Consider the following 20,384-nt stretch of genomic DNA (forward strand, 5'->3'; position numbering starts at 1 on the left):
AGAACCAACACCTCCTTTGGTGGTTTCACTTGTGACCGGTTAGTCATCCTCTTCCAGCGATGCTCATAAAATCTTTCCGTTTGCCTCCCTGCGGAATTTTTGAAGATTTCTTTCAGTTTTATTTCATGCAAACGACTGTTCAGGTGGAATTAGGGAATGCTTCAGCTTTCCTATGCCCCTCCCTGAAATACTGACGGTCCCGTGTTTGTCGATTTGAATAGCTGGGAATGATGGCAGATGTCCATGTGCCTTTGAGAGCGGCTTTCGCACACAAGTAGTTTGAGTGGATAGGTGAAAGAAATTTCGTTCAAAACCATAGACTTGCCTTGATTTTGTAATGTGGATGCACTTCATGCTAATCCTTTCTGGTGCCCCTCGTATCAAACTGTACTTGTTTACAAAAAAGGGCAATAATAAGCATATATAAGAGATTACTAAATTTGCCAGTTGATTTCCCCCCTCCCACCCCTTTTAAGTACTGCCTTTATCCCAATGGCAAGGAAAACCCACACACAACTCTTTCTTTCCCCTTTTCACTCCTTTTCTTGAAGATCCAATGTGAAGAACAAAGCTTTTTCCAACACATGAACTGAAACATAATTTTAAAAACGTTTTTCCTTCCATATACAAATATCACAACTGTACATCATGGCCATCATGTGAGAGTTCTGACATGCTGCTTCTAAAATCCAGTCCAATAGCTACACCTGATTGATATAAGAATTACTAAATTCAGAAGAACAAATACAAAATGTTGTCACTTTACTAAAAGGAACACTTCATTTGTTTCCCCCAAAACAATCCTTAAATTCATTTTCTTTTAGAGCTGCCTCCTCCCCTTCGAGAAAGCTCTTGTCTTAAAACAGACAACACTAAAAATCACTTTTATTAAGAACATGATGCACCTCAGCAGCCGTAGTTTACAACAGTTAAGGCTAGAGACATTGTCATTTTCATGTTTATTCCCTCTAAATCCTGCTGAATTCTGATTCCCTAACATGGAGACATTTTCCCACAAAGCTTCCAAAGCAGTCAGCAAGAAAAAAATTCTCCGAGACACCTGTTAGTCTAAACTCTTTAAAGGTAGGAGTTTTGAGCATTTCACATGCATAAATAGTTCAAGTACACGTGTTCAATTCCAAAATTTAAAAAAAAAAAAAAAAGAGGAAAAAAACCCAACAAATTTTACGACATTAAAGCAGATCTTCATACTCTTGTATCCTATAATTCATTCAACAATTACATTAAATTTTCAAAACTGCATTTCAAAAAAATTTAATTTTCTTCTTTTTCATGTTAGAGTCAAGGCAGAAAGTGGCTTTATAAAAGAAGCAGGAGGAAATGTAACAAGCTGTTGCACGTGACCACAGCTTCATGTAACTCTGGTATTAGAATATTGGTGCTCATTTTGATTTGTTTAAACATTATTTATGCACAAAAACAATTTTATCAGGAAAACAAGCAGCTAATGCCAAGAACATGCATGCCTTGGTACGGATATAAGTGTTTCTATACAAAGGGTTGGAGGGTAGAAATGACACAAGAGAAAAGTATATCTGGGAAAAATGACTTGCAACTGAAAACAGAAAAGTGCGTAAGTTATACAGGTGTTTCAATCGTTAAAATGGAGCTATGTTCTTTCCGACCTGTTAAAAAGAAAATTCTAAGATAGAAATAGTTATTCACCCCCTTAAAGATTTTAATTTTTTAGCATAATCTTTGTAAATCACACTTCAAAGCCTTTCCTCTTTAACAATGCACTCTAAAGTCTTTGTGAATCAGCTTTTTAGTATAGGTTAGCGATAAAAATATTTAAAAAACACGTCACAGGATTATTTAAATTAGGAAGTTTAGAATGACATAATTTGTGCTAAACAGAGAATACAAACAATGTGAAAAAAATTAAGCAACTTCTCCATGATATAATTTAAGAAGGGATGATTTACAAAGATACTTTTAGGAGAAAAGATGGTAAAGACTGGAGAGTGGAAAAACCAAACTTGTAAATAATACTATATAAGAAGAGTTGACAACAATCAAATAGTGTCAAATGTACAGACAGCATGAAATGGACAGCTAAAGAACAAATTACAAGATTTTCTGAAAAAGAAAATGTCTACAATGAAGGTGACCACACACAAAGAACTGGTAAAAAGAGGGTGGTCAACTGTTAACAGGATGACAATGCTCTCTAACTCTTTATGGTTAAGTCGCACAAGTATAGTTGGATATACTATGTCTACCTGGCAGATGATCAAAATGAAGCAAGATGGTGGGTGAACCTTAAATTGTTAATGCATGCAGAATTTACTGCAACCTCATTTCACACAAGATCAAATGCCTAACAAATCAGAAATCTTAGAATTTCTAAGTCTTTATAAAAAACCCTTCACTGTAAGACAGTCAGCCAAGTAAACCTGACCCCTCCACAAAAAAAAAAAAAAAATCAACACAATATTTAACTTTGCAGTTTTATATACATAATTCACGGTTAGTTTTGTCGCCTCCACAACATCTATGAGTGGCCCCACAATTTGCACATTAACATCTGTATTCATTTCTGGAGAATGACATCTTCATGTTGTGTCTCCAACTCTGTAGATATTCAGTATTCCATCAATGTAGCAGAATACACTGGGTGTTCACAGACATACATTACTATCACGTGTATTCCAGTTGATAGGCGAAAAACCCAATTATTTCTTTCCAGTCTTGCAGCATTATCATTTAAACATCACACACCAACTTTACAAACCACAGAAATCAAGTTTTATGCAAAGTCTTTCCTGGTTTTGTTTTCTTTTCTGAAAATGAGAGTAATATATTTATGCTACACCAGTGTTTTTTTTCTCCTTATTAAAAAAAATAATACCACCTTAACATTATAAAGCTAGATCACACAAAAACTCAGACACTGCAGTAATAGGAGATGATCAGGACAAAATAGAAAACAGGACCACTGAATACAGACATTAACCTACCATTACAGTAGCAGGTAGGGCTCAGCTGTCAGCTAAAAGCGCTCTGAGCATGCCCATATGGATGAGAAATTCTCAAGCATGAACTACAATTTTATGGGTGCTACATTCTTATTCATGGTTCACACAGAAGCTCCACATAATATTTAATAACACTCCCTCCCATCAAAAAAAGTTAGATTTCATTCCATGTAGGAAAGAAAATAGAATAAATAATGAAACAATTTTTCACTTTCCACTCTAAAAACACGGATCTAAAACAAAACTTAGTTGACATTAAACTTGCATGAAATACAATAGTAAAATGTTCCCTTGCTACCACCCTCAATGATTTTCTTTTCAACTTTTCCTCTGTGTCAAAATTATTTAGTTAAAGCATGTTTCTGTTTACAACCGTGCGGACAAATATAAGCTACATTTTACACTAGAAAGGACCATTTGAGGGCTTATTAATGGCCTAACATTCAAGTTTGTTCCATGTAAAACTGATTTCATATTTTACCATCTACCTCCAATAATAACAGTGATCAACTTGAAGCCGAGCAACAGAACATTTCTGAGTCTGTTTGATAGCTAGTACATGAAGGGCAGTATAAACAGCTGAAGTGAAAGAGGATGACTTTAGTTGGTTCGGATTTTGCCAGGAACATAATTCTTATCGATGACTGGCTCCTGCAGAAACATATGCAAACATTTCTCATTCTGAGCAAGAGGATGGCCTGCCACTCTGCAACAAAAATATTAATGTCTTGTCAAAAGAGGATGCAATTATCACCTTTCTCAAACACATTTATCTATTTCAGGCATGGGGTAAACAGCATTTTCTATTTTTTTTCCTAAACAAGAAATGCTTTCATATAAACACATAAAACAGGATGAGATCTCCATTACAAAGATAAGATGAAACTGAAATTAAGCTCAGTGGTGGAGAATGCTCATGGAGTATACTGTCAGAAACATTATTCAGGCACAAAATATATTTTTTAAAACAATGTAATTTTCATAAACAATGCATCCACTAAAAAAAAAAAAAAAAAAATCCATAATAAAGTTTTGAAGTGATATTTGTGGCCTTCTTTAAATCTATGAAGCAAGCAGCAAATACTGGCTCTCAAAGGAACTTAAAGTTTGTTTCTTCAAAAAGTCTTTTGCAAGAAATAGAAGTTCATGGGACCCATAATGCGTAATTGATTTATAAATAATTCACTTAAGTAAATGGTTTGATATTCAGTCAAGTTGATGAGCAGCCTTGAAAAACTGCAAACCAATACAAAATTTTGGAACAACTTATAAAACACCAAACAGCGCTGTCTTGGAAAAATTTCAAGTTTCACATTTCTCACATGCTTGATTGAGCCCTAATCACAAAATCTATTCGAAACATATGCTCCCACAATTTTTCAAGTTGTCTTCCTGTAATTCATCCTCATTCTTGCTAGTTTAGTTTTTTTGGTTGCGCCCTGATTTCCAATATTTAGGATTTTTCCCATCCCAGGTCTTCCAGTATTTTTCAAGATAAATATTGGCCCTTAGATTAGCGAATTCCATGTTCCTTAAAGTTAAGTTCTCAAAAGAGAGTTTTTAAATCTGCTGAAACTTGCCTCTGTATAAAGCACAATGCACTTACTTGTTGATGAACTGCTCTAATCCTTTCCGTCTTTCCTCAATAAAATCTTCTTCAAATATACCATCATCTCCACGGAATGGTAACTGTCTTTTCAATGCCTTTCCAGGAAGTGGTGGGACAACAATCTGTCATATGATTATGGACATTTATTAACAGAAATAGCAAAATATAATAATGGCAAAGACTGTATGTCATACATTACAAGGTTTGTCAAAGTAACATATGACAATTGAAGTAAAGAAAATAATTTTGATTCCTTGATCAAAAATGTTTCAAAAACAAAAAACCTCCACATCTTGCATAGACTTGACCACTTATAAATTATAATGACTAAACAAGTGAAAAGTCTGTTGCTAGTGATTAAGTACATCTTAATTATGTAAATAACAAATGCGTTTGTTACCTTACTGTCTCTTTCAAGTTCATTTCGTAACCATTCAAAATCACTATATCGTCTTCTCACACCGGAATCTCGTAGCTTGAAAACAGGCAGATTGGTCTGCAAGCACACAAAGGATGTTAATTGAAATTAAAAACTATCAAATATTTGTACACATATATATGTGATGCATTTAAGACCAAGTGGATCACCTCAAATTTTTTGCTGATATCAATGGACATTGGCAAAATAAATTTTAGCATCTTATTCACATAAAAAAATCAGCAAACATCTGTAAACAACAGTGATGAAAAGGCAAAGTTTGCCATGACAAGGGAATCAGATAAAATTAAAAAAGCAACAGCCTCCGAACCCAATAAAGTGCCTGCTAGCTGGTTTGAAACCTGTATGATGAAAATTACTTTCTCCAATGTACCCAGGTGTAGACTGGGTATCTGACTCCTTAGAGGCTTGAGGAAGGTAAAGCAGTGACAGGGGAAGGGCAAAAGCTTGCTCCAGTAAAAGTAAGGGCCCCCAACATTGGATATATTCCTACCAGCCTTTATTTGAAATAATTTCAAAGCAAAATCAATTTTAAAAATTTGTTTTCTTACTATGTACACAAGATAATCTCTGTCTAGCAATAATTAGTCACTTACATATTCTTTGCCTATGCAATCACATTTCCATATGGCAGTTACCATGGTAATACTACAGGAAGCTATGTAGGTCTGAAGAGTCAACAGTCATTTTGCCCTACAGCAAAAGTCAATTTGTCCCAGCTGGGTCCATTTCGTCTAATGATCGAAAAGTCAAATCACTTTAAGCCCAAAAGATGAACAAATCTTCGATGAAACAAGCAGCTATTGATGTCAAATATTACCAAAAGAGCCATAACTTGTTCAAACACGATAGATGCACAAGCTCAGCTGCCTATTTTAAGGGCAGAAATTTCAGAATAAATTTAGTCACCATTTTACTAAACAAAACGGGTTGCTTGGCAATGCCCATGCAGAGAATGTATCTTACAATGGAAAACAAAAGTGATTTTTCACTTTAAATAGTCTTTTAAATTAAAGATTTTGTCATCACTTTATCGTGAACTTGTAGTTTTACTTTTTTTGGTTTGATTATTATTATTACTTGCTTGATCGGCGATTAATTCATCTTTTGGGCTTGGGACAAGCTGACTTCTTTGCGTTACCTGAGATGAAATGGAGCTAGATGGGACAAATTTATTTTTGCTGTGTGGTGAAATGGTCTTGGGGTGAAATGACCAGTCCCCATCTGAAGCAATAAATATTACTCTAGGCAAAAAGCTTAGAGGCCAATACATAACCAAAGGTCCCTATTATATGCTGTCTAAGGCTATGGCCTCAGGGATTCGATTCTCCAAAAGGACCCAACTTGAGAGACACCATATAATGTAGTGTTCAAATGGTTCTGAGGTTTGTGGTGATCTTAAGAGTTATTTTGTGTACAGCAACATCTTCACTGAATGCCATTTGCAGTTAAAAAAAAAACACTATTCAAATAAAATGTATTAAAATTTGGGTGCTGCATTTCCCCATGTATACAAGAGAATCTCTGTCTAATGATAAATACCACAGAGCGAACAAAATGTGCAATACATGCGAAATAATTACCCGGCTACAAAATAAGAATGATGAACATAAATACATTAATAAGAAATATTTTGTCACTTGCATGCTTCAAGCAAATGCACAAAATTGTTATGGTTAACACACGTGGTCGATGGGGGGTGTGACAGAACCTTGTCCTGTGTTAGAGACCTGTAGATGGCAGACAGGGAATACACTTACTACGCCTATTTAAAATACAAAATTTGAGCTGTGAAACACATAGGTTTCAATTTAAAACATATTACCAAGACATTTAGAATTCTGAAACATGCTAAAGCATTTCTAAAAATTACAAGATTCATCGTGCCAGAGAACTTCCGTCATATTAAAAAAAGGGGTGTTGACAAAAGACAATTTTGCTGTCTTACCTTCATTCGAACTTCGTAGTCCGTATATCTTTTTTTGGCGACTCCGTGTGTTTGTGGATCAAGCACATCGATCTCGAGAAAGTTTGCTGGTGGAGAATAAGCATCCTCAAGTGTCTGTTTCTTTGGATTTATACGTGCAGTCGCTGTGTTAGACATTTTGCGTTATCTCATGAGACTGCAACGACTGACGAGCTGGTTTATGGGCACACAAGTGGGTGACGTTTCACGCTACAAAGGGAAGCAATTCCCATGATCACTTCCGTTAAAACGCACGTTAGAAGAAACATCGAGACTTAAATTGATAAACACCAGAAGAAAGTCCAAAAAATGTTTATATTTTATTTTTAGATTTTCTATAATTTTAGGTTAGTATTATTGCAATCGAAAGTTATTTCATAATCATTTAAAAATGTGCCAGGTTGGCATGGCTTCCCTTGTCGCTATCAAGGGAGATTAAAGCAGTATGACCTGTCTGACCATGAGCAGGAATATTTGTCAGTTGGCGCTCAGAAGAAAATGGAGGACAGAATACCTAGTTCGATTTTGTACGCGATCAGACGTGCCAGGTACAGAATTTTTTTAATCAGGCCCGATGTTAATGTTAACGAGCAATACTTCAGACGAGCGCCAGATCTTGAGAAAGCTAGACGAAGTCCGTAACCAAGGTTGACAAGAGATAATCAACGCATGAAAGCAGATTAATATAACGTAGTGATATAAATAATGCAGAACAACTGTGTTTCTCGAGGGGAATTCCATCTTCTCTGTGTAGACCCCTTGAAGCGTCTGTCCTATGGATTCTTGCACTATGGACCTGGGATTTATTTTATTTCACCCTCTCTTTTTTTTCTTACTCCATCTCCAAATTTCACTAGTCAGAAGTGTCTTTAGTCTTGTCTTATTTGACAGGATATATTTGAATATTGCCTTCATGCCTGAATAGAGAGTTATTTATTGTCTGAATGGTGTGCATGACCAAATGAGTATGCCTATTAACTGTTGAACAGTGCCTCATAAATGCTAAATGCCAGACATCCACAAGACAGTCTTATTTATTTTTTTCATTTAAAGAATTTTATACAGAATGAACAGACTGCCTGTTCAATGTCAGTTTGTTGTCTTAGTTATCAAAAATTGTTTCAGGCCAGACAGTGGAAACAAAAGAAGGTTCCCAGATCAGTTACATTTTAAATGACCAGAATGAAAGAGGAGCATTTAGTGGACCTTTTGCTTCTTACTTTACCAAAATTAGAGCAGGGGACCTCCATCAGGACAGTCACCAGCAAAAAGTTGTTGAGAGATTGCAAGTTTTGCATGAACAATTGGTGAACTACAATCCTGATGTGCACACTAAATCGTGGATTTCAAAGGTAGGGGCTTTATCAAGAAAACGTATCCATGAGATGTTACAGAATATCTTAAGAGAATCTTTATATGTGTGTGTTTGTTATCACTGTTGGCTCTATATTACTATATATTTCTAAATTAGATTAACTGTCATTGTCATTTGTGAAAGGGGTGTAAATTAAGTGATCAGTAATAAAAATAGTTCTATATATATAATTGCTCACATTTTATTTACTAAAGGCCCTCTGGAGAAATCAGAAGAGCACTCCACCAAAAGGAATCTACCTCTATGGTGGTGTAGGTTGGTGAATACTCTGTCTTATTTCATGCTAATGTTGTCTTTAACATATATGTCACAAATCATTCAAAGATATATTTGCCTGGTGTGAATTTAACATTAAAAATAGAGCTTTATCATAATGCATTCAAGCTTATAATGTCAGTCTTTTTTATGACAATATAATTCTTGATTTGGAGTGTTTCTTATCACAGATGTCTATGACATAATGGGTTAAGCAACTGCAGTCATGTACATGTTGAGAGTGATTATCTTAATGAATGGAAAAAGAGATAGCAACTGAACAGTGAAAAGCACAACATTTGTTTTTTTTTTTCTAAATTCTGTTTCAGGTTGTGGCAAAACCATGCTAATGGACCTCTTCTACAGTACATCACAAAGACAGAGAAAACAACGAGTGCATTTTCATAAATTTATGTTGGATGTTCACTCGCGTATGTAAAACTTCTACTTGTACGACACATTTCTAGCTGTTTTGAGCAGTGGATGATGATATACAGTGAATGGATGATCAGGTCTCATAAATAGTCATCATTATTATTGTCACTGCCACCACTTTTTTACATGGTTTAATCATGCTTTTTGCTTAACTTAGACCAGTAACCTATTTGCGTATTGTGTTTATTCTAAGAAACAAACTTTTTTCAATCAGGAATTCACAAATTAAAGAAAGGTCATTCAGCAGGAACTTCGTCAGGTAGGACGTCTCAGTCATTGGACCCCATCACCTTGGTGGCTCAAGACATAAGAGAAGATACCTGGCTATTGTGCTTTGACGAGTTTCAGGTCTGTCTGAAAAGGTCAGCTTTTTTCCAGTTTGAAGACGGTTGCTTATATCTTGTAAATACAGTATTAAAGGTGTGAAAGGATTTTTTCCCCCCGAAAAGCATATTAATAAAAATTTACCATTTTATGATTTATTTTCCAGTTAGAACAATGATTTAGGTTATTTGTGTTTGTGACAGGTAACAGACATCGCTGATGCTGTCATTTTGAAGCAGCTGTTCACAGCACTTTTTGAGTCTGGTGTGGTGGTTGTGGCAACATCAAACAGAGCACCTGATGGTATGTGATCTTGCCCATGCTTTGTTCATGTTAGTGTCATAGAAAAAAAGTTGAGTAATCTGCAAGGAGGTAAATCTATTCAGTTTTATGTATTCTCTCCTTCTGTTGTTTGTTGCTTCAGATCTGTACAAAAATGGCTTACAGAGAGGAAACTTTGTGCCATTCATTGGAATCCTTAAGGTATGGACTACAGTTTTATGCAATATCTGTTTCAATATCCTCACTTGGTTTGTGACAATTATAAGTTCTTGTTCTTGTTACCTTATGAATTATTAATTAAAAATGAAGCATTGTACTGATTCTTAAAGATGAAGGCTGATATTGAAGTAGAGTGGGTGGTAGGGAAATGAGAATAAAAAGAAAGCAGAGGGCTGCTGCAAGAGATAGCTATACAGAAAGCAATGTGCTCAGTGCTGATTTCATCTCATTGTTAAAGATAATAATTGTGATTTAGTTTTATTGAATTGTGTTTTCTGTTCCCTCCAGTCAGTTTTTTTCCAGACTTTTGTTACGAGGAACAATGCTTAAAACTTCTTCTTTATTGTAGGTTTTTTAACAAGTTAGGAGTTACATGTTGCTGTTCTTCAGAATTTGTGTATGCTGACATTTTAAAAAATGTAAATCAGATTAAAATAGGTCATGTCAAGTAAAGACAAATATGGAAGTAATAATGGGACATACAAATGTGTTGTCACGGCTTCTTTGAAATGTTATAAAAGCCCTTGTAACACTAGAATTAATTAAAGTATTAACAAAAAATTTTTGTTTAAACCTCCAGAAATTTTGTGATGTAATACATCTAGATTCTGGCGTGGACTATCGGCTGCGTTCTCTCCCATCTGAGGGCAAAGTATATTTTATGTGAGTACTTATGCATGTTTTTCCTGGTAAAACACTGACTTTTTTTCTTTGTTGAATACTGGTTTTTTTAAAAATACTTTTTGGATTTTTTCCTTGTGGTACTGTTTTCCTCCTTGGTTCCCTTGTTACCTATCTTGTGCACATGGTACACGCGTATCAGGCTTTCTTCCTTTAGTAACTATTCTCATGTTTAATCATATTTAATTTGTGAAAGTACTAAAGATACTGAATCTGACATTCTAATAACTTACTATACTTGTCTGTGGAAAATCAGCTATTTCCTTTTTAAAGAAAAGTTAACTGGTTTCAGAGCAAAAACAAAATGATTGTAGACTTTTCCCATCACATATTTTTGGTCACACGCAAATGTTTTTCCTTGTGATTTAACTTAGATGAGTAGTTTTTAAATGCAGTTGTTATTTTTCAGGAAATCCTGCACTACTGTGTGTTTTGTGTTTCATTAAGGTCTTTTTGTATGGAAGTTTGTTTCTGAAATATTTTTCAGATTATCTCAGTGTGATGCAAATGCTGAAATGGACAAAATTATGAGGGATCATAGTGAGCAAATTAAAGAAGGTGAGATAATAAAGCCTGACATTTTGAGTAGGCTGCATAGTTTACCTTGGCTTAACATTTCTTCTTCCTTAAAAACAGGACAACATCTAGTTCAGTCAAAACTGATAATGTTTGTTTTATTGGGCTGTGTTAAGAATCTACAGGCTTGTAAATGCTTTTGCTGGCTGTTGGTAAAACTGATTAAGGTATCATGTATATTTCTGTAAGAAATGTTTATCGCTTTAACCACTTGAAATATTCTCTTTATACATTCACTCGTCGGGTAAAGTTTTCTTTTTCTTCTATATGATTCTGATAAATATTGTGGCTAGTAACAGGTAAATTGTTGAACTGAAAATAGACCTCAAGACTTCTTATAACATTTCTCTATTTCAATTTCTGGTACAGAAATTGTTCCAAGAACCTTAACGATTCTGGGTAGGAATCTTTCTCTGCCTAGTACCTGTGGACGTGTTCTGGACACAGATTTTAATGCCATGTGTTGTCAGGTAAAATCCATTTTACTTTTTAAGATGTAGTTCTGCTAACTAAATTAGTATTTTTTGGATGGCCTATTGATGACCTGTTTCATTGCCTTCTCCCTGAACACACATTCACATTCACACATGCTCAGAGAGGATGTTTGTGTGTGAGGATATAATGTGCTTGCAGATGCAAGATAGAGATGGTAGGTTGTGGGTAAGAGAGGTAGAGCACTGAAGAAAAGTCTGACAAAGTGCATCTCTCTTTCTCTTTTAATTCTGGGTTCAAAGCCAAAGTGCCTCTTGTTTGCAGCCTCTTGGAGCAGTAGACTATCTAGAAATCTGCAAACACTTTGATGTGATTCTCTTGCGAAATATATGTATCATGGACATGTCCAAGAGAACCGAGGCACGGCGCTTCATTACACTTATTGACACCCTGTATGACAACAAGGTGAGAGAATTTTGCAGTTTGGCAGGGTCTGCCATATCAATTGTTTGCTAAGTATTTACTGAACATGTTTCACTAACTCCACTAACACTCTGACTCTAGCGACTGACACTTTTCTCATCCATTGTAGGTTTCATAACCTTGTAGTTGGTTACAGCTTGAGGCTTACTGTGTCCGGTGATATTGTAGATCTTATCTCTATCCACCCTCCCATGATTTGTTCCTGATTTAGCAGGAAGGTCAGAGATGGCTAGATAGTGTTGGGCTCTGCACTCTGCATGTTGTGCCCTAAGCATAATAAGCCACTTATTGACACACCACACTGAGTCAAGTTGCACAGACAAACACTCAGTCACTGACACATGTTCTTTTATTCAACATGCAACAAGTATCTGGCTGTGGGCTTCCCTGTACTATATTGAAAGTTTCCCTGGTAGTTTTCTTGCTGGCTTAGTTCTTCTGTTTTCTTTTGTTCTTTTCCGAGTTATTTTTTTCTTTTCTCATTCTGATTTTCTTTTCTTCAAAGCCAGTACTAGGGAATAACTTCAGCAGCAGTTATAAAAAGCAGTACACATTATCTAACAAACACTAGTAACTATAAAATACCAAACTGAAGACACATAAAATATATATAAATATGTATCTACATATCACTATAATCCTTATATCCTACTCCCTCAGTCTCTCATCCATGAGCACACAGTTCTTATTATATACGTAGGCCCCTTGGACTATTGTCTGTAAAGTTTGGCCATTCAGCGAGCAAAGTATTTAATCGTCCAACATGGGATCTAGGTCTGTTTAAGACTCTTTAAATATTGTAAACGACTTTCATAAGGCTTGGCACTATGTGGAGTCCTTAAGTGAGAATAGTCTCCCCTGTCTCTGCTTACAGTCCGCTCTTTGCTTGTTGGTTGCATTGAGGATAGGCGGGTATTCTGCCACTTTTATGGTGTTGTAATGCACAGTCTTCCAGGGAACTTGTCCTGCTCCCCCAAATGCTGGGAAAATCTTCCTTGATTAGCCCCTGTTATGGCTCTGGTAGTTTAACTTTCAGCAACTGGATCCCACAGAAAACGCTAACTTTGGGGAGGACCACTAGTTCTGATGATATAGTAAATCCACAGTGGAGTTGAAGAGATGACTGGTGTACAACTCATATACATCTCTTGTCCTAGCATGTCTTGGCACATAGTTCCCTCTCCCTTCAGTAATTCCTAATAAATTCATTCGTATTTAGATATAATATTCATTTCATGTTTGCTCCACACTCACCTTTGTCTGTTTCCTAAACAGTCATCATAACTTTGCTTACTGCATGATACCAATTTGTTTGCTCAGTCACACATTAAATAGTTCAAAGTTTCAAAATATAAAAATAAATTAATAGCAAACAGGGAGTTTACAAATGTTACCTTGGCTAGGCAAAGAACTACTTCGATACATTGACTCCTGATCTTGTCTTTCTCTCGCACATGTCAGGCTTACTCTCATATCATGTCAGTAATGTGAAGTCTCATTCACTCACACACTCACAAAAGTGAACTCCCTTAATTACTGCTTGCTACAACTTCCACACTTTTCATCCCATCCATACACACTCATATATGCATCTAAACTGCATTCCTGACACACATATAAAAGGTCACTGACATTAATCTGTGGGCTATTTATATTTTTTAATCATTTATGGTTCAGGAGTTTTTAAAAAAGATTTATGCCATTCCAGGTAAAAATAGTATGTTCAGCAGAGGCAGAATCAAGCAAGCTGTTTCTTGCAAAGAACCTTCATGTCTTTGACGTGGATGCTAATCGAGCATTGATGGATGATTTAGGAATTCATGCTGTAAGTTTTAATGCGACCCTCAGGACTGGGGAAAAATACTTTTTCAACTAAACTTTAAATCTTATTGTTTGCTTATTCATAGTCAAACAAAAGAGGTTTGTAATTTCAGCAGTCATGTGGAAATGTATGGGCTTTCTACTACACCACTACAGTCACTTGAGTTCTATAAACTTGATAATATATAGGATACTACGTTTCCTTAATCGCTTCCTTGGTAAACCTCTCAGCTACATAAAAACTTTGTATTTATTCATTCTTAAGTTATATTTCTCTTAATGGCTAGAAGAGTTTGCTAATAATTTCCAGCACCTGCAGTATGCCAATGTTTTTGTCATTTGAAAAATAATAGAAATTTTGTTTATGATAGACTATTATACCTATGTAGATATAGAATGTTTTTGAGGGGAATTTTTTTTTTATGTTAAAAAGATTTCATTTTTGACTGCTTTTGTGTGTGCTGGAGATCATTTTATGCCTGCTATTCATGGGCACGCGTTTATTCGTATGTTTATTCGTATTAGGACTATCAACTTGCATCAAATTTATGGAGCAGCTTGTTTGCTTTTTAAGTAATTTTGTAGTTTTATTTGCCATCCTCTTGCCTTGCATTATACTTTCACCTGAAGACCAGAGCTGCATGTTTCAGGCCTCTGTACAGCAGCATGCCAGCATTTTCACTGGTGAGGAGGAGCTGTTTGCATTTGATAGAACTGTGTCTCGTCTCACTGAAATGCAGACTCAGGAATACTGGAACCTGGACCGCCCTGAGGTGCCTACTTGATGAAGGTCTTCTTAGTTAGGTGCATCTTAAAGCAATTTATTTGAAAATATTAACAAGATAATCTCAGAATGCAGTTTATAATTGTGCTTTATGCCTGCGGTGAAAATGAGTGAATAGTGATGTGCTTACATTTTAAGTTGAAAGTATTTGGGCCATTAAATGGTCACTTTAGTCCTTTTATTTGGGAAAAATATGGTCACCTGTATTCATTAGGGACAGAATGGATTTCATTGACCTTATTACTTGGGACAAATATGATTATCAAATCTTGTGACTTCAGGCAAAAAACTGTTTATCTAGTGCCAGTTACTAGACACTGAGCAGCAATGTGAAGCCTGTGAGCACCTTTTTTTGTTGCTTTTCTTTTGAAAATTGTGAGTAGGCCTGGGAGTTACAACCAATTAATATACATTATGAGGAATTTAATATGCATTATGATATTTATAACCCAAATGAGAACACCACTTAAATCAAAGGTTCATCAACTTGCAAAAGTTGGCAGGGACTTGACAACGAATACCCATTTTGGCCAGGCAGTAGTTGTCACTTTTATAATAGGTAAAGGATGTTGGCCACTTTCTTCTTGTGCTTTTTGCCAAGAGTTGAAGTATTATATCGAAATGAATCATTAGGGCTGCAGCAGGATCAATATATTTATATCAGTCAGAGAACATACTCGTAAAACAGCATATTATTATTTTTTTTATTTTGGTCTGTCATGTTCGTCTCGAGATGTAATCTCATTTAAAGCTCAGTTTAGCACTGTTCTATCAGATGCAGAAAAGATTTCATGTTTATCTTAATTTTTGGTATTTTGTATTTATACCATTTGGGCCTTCCATCTTAGATGATATTATTCAAACTGTTTGATATTTGATGTGATGAAATCATCTGTAAACTTTTTTGGTTGAATTGGAAGGAATAGAGGAACAATGATGAGTTAAATGTTACAGAATGTGTAAAGAAATGGTTTTGTTTCTTTACCACTGACAAGTTCGATTCACCATTTACATGCTAATCAAGAGGAAGAAAAATATACAAGTTGCATATTATCTATCTACTGCACACATGTTCCTTTGTGCATGCAGTTGTATCAGGTTTTTGATACAGCCTCTAAGATTAGTGACATGATTTATTGTGTCTATTATCTGAGAACAGTACTGTGCAGAATGATTGAAAGTTTGGTTTGACATGGTCTTTTTTCTGTTTAATTCTGTATTTGTGGTTCATCTCTGTACATATGCATGAATGATGATGCAGTTTGGATGGGAGGGACGTTTTTCAAAGGGTCATTCATCTCTACATTCTTTAGTATATCTTTGCAGACTTTTTCTTTTCTCAGACTGATCAGATGACAGTTTTATGTGGAGGGATCATAGAAATATGCTGTTTGAATGATTTATATATTTTTGGATTTTATTAGATGTAGACCTGAATGATTGCAAGTCCATGTGGACTGGGGGTGGAAGCTAATTTCCATAGTATATTTTTGAATGAGGTACATTAGGAAGGAACAGATCAGACATTTTCATCTGTGTAGCTGTTGCTATGTTTGTGGGTAAGGTTTAGAAATAAGACTTAAACCCTATTCTTTCTCACCTCCAAAAAGACCAAAAGAAAAGGGGGGCGGGAGGTTCTTGAACTTTCTGCGTTGCTAGCGCCACAAGTTTCATACGCACATTCACCGAACCCTTCTTTAGTGTCATCACGAATTGCGGGTGTCTTGACCTCCGTGGCGGAGGCTCCGCCGAACCCCTGAGACCGACTCGCCGAACCCCTAGGGTTCGATAGAACCCCGGTTAAGAACCACTGATCTAGGGGCTTGGGTGGTCTGTTCAGAGCCTTAATGATGGTCTTTATCTCTGCCAGGCTGGCCTTTCTTTCATCCTCCTGATTTTGTTATTGTGTCAGTCTTCTCGTTGCCTTCAATACCACAGTGCCAGGATATCCACTACAGAACTGCTTTAAGGCAATTGATATTTCGCTCCAGTATTTATTCTTGATTGTGAACTTTGGGACTAGGCTATCCCCAGTACAGTAGTGGGGCAACCACTATATAAATATTTTAAAACATTTTTTGCCGACTTAGCAGCAACGAAAGTCAACAGTTATATGGAGAAAATTGTGTATTTTAAATATAAATTTTAGGCCAGAGAAGGAGTAGTATCATAAGTGGAAAGACTTTGACCATACTGCTGAAACCGTTTAATGTAAAGATCCTGCCTTCATGCCTTGTCATTACACACACACAATGCGTTGTTATTATCTTACACACCCCTTCAAAGTGGTAGATGACCCTAGTGAATCAAGCAATCTTGCTTCCCTCTGTCTTTAAGTACAGGACAGTGTCTGGCAATGTGTCTCCTGTAAGGTGGATCTTTGAAAAGGAATGAATAGAACCTCAAAGATCGACACCGTCTCCTACACGTGACAACAGCGCCGACAAAAGGCGAAACAAGAAAACACTGGTGACGATCCCTCTCATCTTTCGGGTTCATGGGTTGATGTAGTACGTGACGTACATGGTGATGTACAGTGTGATCGATTAGGTGATACAGGGGGACGTACTAGGGGGTGTACAGGGTGATGTAGACTAAAATAGCCCGGACCAACTATGACGACGCTGACCGCCAGGTACTCCTCTCTGGATACAAATATCTCGACACTTAAGATGCTCTGACCCTAGTCCGAGTCAGTAAGATGTCTTTTGTTATTTACTTATTCGTTCGTTCTATATCTTTAGTTTCTCTTGTTTTATATGCATTTATTACTTTTATGAATGTCACTTTAAACATTCCTTGACTTGGAACATGTGAGTGTGCTTGTACTCACCTAACCCATGCGTGTCACAAAGTTTATGTGGTCATTGCCGTTCCTTTCAGCCTCACAGTCCATTGGAATGTGACGATTCATAAAAAAAGTTCCTGCAATCAGCGTTCTAATTTCACCTAACATTCAGCATTCACAGCCTGTTGACTTCACAACAGTTCCGTTGGAACTCTTGGTCATGATATCTGGTAGATAACATAGGCTTCGTAGAACGCATGACGAGCGCCTTCATTTTGATTTTCTGTCATCTGGCAAAACCAAAGAGAATTAAGCAATTATCTCTTCAGGTGGTAATTTTCTGCGTCGGGACAGGGCACAACAGACTAAAGGACCACCCTTACCGCTTTGTGTCAGCAAAGTGATGTTTAAAGTGATGCATTCCTCGCATTAACATTTTAATTACAAAGAACGAGGTACGTAGTTTTATGTCAATTTATTACTATACTGCTTTTACAAAAGGACATTTAGTTTTGAATTAAAATGAAATAAATGCGGCAATTTAAATTTGAAATTCATAGTACAGACTGATATTTTTAGGCCTTGGTGGTCCGCCATATTTTTTACTTAGGCCTTGGTGGTCCGCCATAGTTTTTACTGAAGTAAAGTGGTCCGTGGTCCGATAACCACTGCTTTAGGTGATCTGATCTTTAGAATGATGCTTTACATGCACACTTGAGGTTTCCCATCATTGTGGGTCAGCATGTGCTTTTAAGGTATTCTGATGTTTTGCAAGATACTTTATACATGCTGCACTGGTGAGGTTTTCCTTCAGTGTGGGTCACCATGTGCCTTTTTAAGTATCGTGATGCTTTGAAAAATACTTTACATATGCTGCACTGGTGTTGTAATGTACTGCCGCGCGGGGTCCTGCGCGCAATGGTTACTTTTCTCGCATGCACTCGTCCCGCATGTGCCCACACGCTTAATTACAACACATTCAAAACACGTGGTAACAATTAAAGGGATATTGTATCGTGCTGCGAGCTCTCAGCCGACCAACACAAGACTCTGTCGATTTGATGACAACCGTGTTTATTCTACTAGAAGACAATATGGCTACTCGCCAACCTTCACATCAATAAAAACTGAACATAAAGCCCCGGATATCCCCCCCCCCCGGGATAACTCTTATCATGACATCTCCCCTCCCTTGAGATACTTCACTTGATGGGGAGAATGTTTACTCTCTAATCAATGTTCAAAACATAATCAGTCTTTATAACGTGTGGGCAGGGTGATTATTCTGCCGCTACGAGTCATTCTAGGTGTAGAGCTGCTACTGGGATGGGAATCTCCTGGATCTGGAGTAGCACTATGTCTGGCTTCTGTAGCAGGACCACCTTGACTAGACGTCGATTCTGGACATTGAATAGGATCGCTGACATGAAGCGCTGTCTCTGGTTCACCTGTCACTGGGACTTGGGAAGTATACAGGGAAAAGTCATTTTGGACAGGACTGGGTTTGGAACTGGACTGCTCCGGCTCGAAGTTTCTTGACCTTCTGAGATGACGTCTGTTGCGTTGAAAACTGCCTCTTGGAGTTTGTACAATATATGACCTTGGAGCACACTGCTGCAGAATGACTGCTGGACTTCCCCAGTGCTTCTCACCATCTAGCTTCTGCAATACAGTGTCGCCTGGAAGAAGTTCGTCAAGCGGTCGCGCTCCATGACGATTGTCAAAACAGTTCTTTTAAGACTGCTTTGCTTTTGCATCGCTCGCTGTTACAGCTGTTTTATCAAATGTCTTTGACTCAAGGTTCTCAGGCAATGTAGGTAATGTAGTTCTCAGTTTTCTTCCACAGGCTTATTCTGCTGGACTATATCCTGTAGCAGAAATAGTAGTGTCTCTGTATATCAATAGAGCTAATTCAGGTTCATCTTGCTGCAGAATCTTTTTGGCAATTTGAACTGCTCTTTCAGCCTCTCCATTACCTTGTGGATAGTGTGGACTTGTTGTAACATGTTGAAATCCCCACTTTACTGCAAATTCCTGGAACTCCCTAGATGTGAATTGCCTTCCATTGTCTGTAACAAGAATCTCTGGGATTCCTTGGCGTGCAAACATGCTCTTCAGAAGTTTGATAACTTCTGCTGATGTACTAATCTTGATGTGCGCAAGATCAATAAAGCGCGAATAATAATCTACAAACACAAGGTATGATTGTCCTTTGAATTCCAGCAAATCTGCTGCACACTTCTGGAATACACGCTGTGGTAATTCTGTCGGTATCAAAGGTTCCTTGCTCTGTGTCGGTTTCTTCTTCTGGCAATGTCTGCATTCTTCAACAATTCTTTTAATCCTGCCATTAATACCTGGCCACCAAACAGCTGCTTTTGCTCTATCTCTGCACTTCATGTATCCTCTTTAGGATATCATCATGAAGTGATGCTGGCACAACAATGCGTGTTCCTCATGGTGCACACTAAGTTCCATGCGCACTGCATAATAGTCACGAAGATTATCTTCTACATCTGTAATGTATTTTGGCCAGCCTTCATTAGTGTAGCGAATTGCTGCTTGAATCAGTCTGTCTTTTCTTGTCTCTTCTGCAATCTCTTTCAGACGCTTATCTGAAGCTGCACATGACCACGAAATGTCTACACTACTCAAATATGCCTCAACATCTTCTGAAAGTGTTATAACATCAGATTCAGCAGTGGTTAACTGAGGACTTCGGGATAGAGCATCTGCGATGACAAGCTTCTTCCCTGGCACATACTCTGCGGTGATGCTGAATCTCATGAGGCGCATCAACATGCGTTGGCATCTGATAGGAGTATCCTGCAAGTCACGATTGTTGATTAGTGGCACTATAGGTTTGTGACTATGTACTTGCTGAGCACCACCAGAGGCACTTTTCTTGAATTGCAC

The 20,384-nt window shown here is 37.0% G+C and overlaps 2 protein-coding genes across 2 annotated transcripts; one reads left to right on the forward strand and one right to left on the reverse strand.

Moving 5' to 3' along the window:
• Positions 1–585: 585 nt before the first annotated feature.
• On the reverse strand, positions 586–7,206 carry LOC112565626 (sorting nexin-12-like). Its single transcript, XM_025241184.1, has 4 exons — positions 6,996–7,206; positions 5,009–5,104; positions 4,606–4,730; positions 586–3,705 (listed from the first exon to the last, which is right to left on the reverse strand). The coding sequence occupies exons 1-4, from the start codon at positions 7,149–7,151 to the stop codon at positions 3,600–3,602; spliced, it is 483 nt and encodes a 160-aa protein (XP_025096969.1). The 5' UTR covers positions 7,152–7,206; the 3' UTR covers positions 586–3,599.
• A 69-nt stretch (positions 7,207–7,275) lies between these two features.
• On the forward strand, positions 7,276–17,984 carry LOC112565625 (AFG1-like ATPase). The gene is made up of 13 exons (XM_025241183.1): positions 7,276–7,561; positions 8,139–8,365; positions 8,583–8,643; positions 8,973–9,074; positions 9,293–9,426; positions 9,606–9,705; positions 9,827–9,885; positions 10,484–10,566; positions 11,072–11,142; positions 11,530–11,630; positions 11,917–12,057; positions 13,784–13,900; positions 14,547–17,984. The coding sequence occupies exons 1-13, from the start codon at positions 7,459–7,461 to the stop codon at positions 14,679–14,681; spliced, it is 1,434 nt and encodes a 477-aa protein (XP_025096968.1). The 5' UTR covers positions 7,276–7,458; the 3' UTR covers positions 14,682–17,984.
• The last annotated feature ends 2,400 nt before the right edge of the window (positions 17,985–20,384 follow it).

Source organism: Pomacea canaliculata, linkage group LG6, assembly GCF_003073045.1.
Source record: "Pomacea canaliculata isolate SZHN2017 linkage group LG6, ASM307304v1, whole genome shotgun sequence".
In the NCBI taxonomy this organism is placed as follows: domain Eukaryota; kingdom Metazoa; phylum Mollusca; class Gastropoda; order Architaenioglossa; family Ampullariidae; genus Pomacea; species Pomacea canaliculata.

Coding starts and splice junctions, on each gene's coding strand:
- LOC112565626 (XM_025241184.1), bottom strand. CDS start 7,151: ATGTCTAACACAGCGACTGCACGTATAAATCCAAAGAAACAGACACTT. Junction 5,105..6,995: donor ACTACGAAGTTCGAATGAAG/GTAAGACAGCAA, acceptor GTGTGCTTGCAG/ACCAATCTGCCTGTTTTCAA. Junction 3,706..4,605: donor TTAGAGCAGTTCATCAACAA/GTAAGTGCATTG, acceptor TTTTTGTTGCAG/AGTGGCAGGCCATCCTCTTG.
- LOC112565625 (XM_025241183.1), top strand. CDS start 7,459: ATGACCTGTCTGACCATGAGCAGGAATATTTGTCAGTTGGCGCTCAGA. Junction 8,366..8,582: donor CTAAATCGTGGATTTCAAAG/GTAGGGGCTTTA, acceptor TATTTACTAAAG/GCCCTCTGGAGAAATCAGAA. Junction 9,427..9,605: donor TGTGCTTTGACGAGTTTCAG/GTCTGTCTGAAA, acceptor TGTTTGTGACAG/GTAACAGACATCGCTGATGC.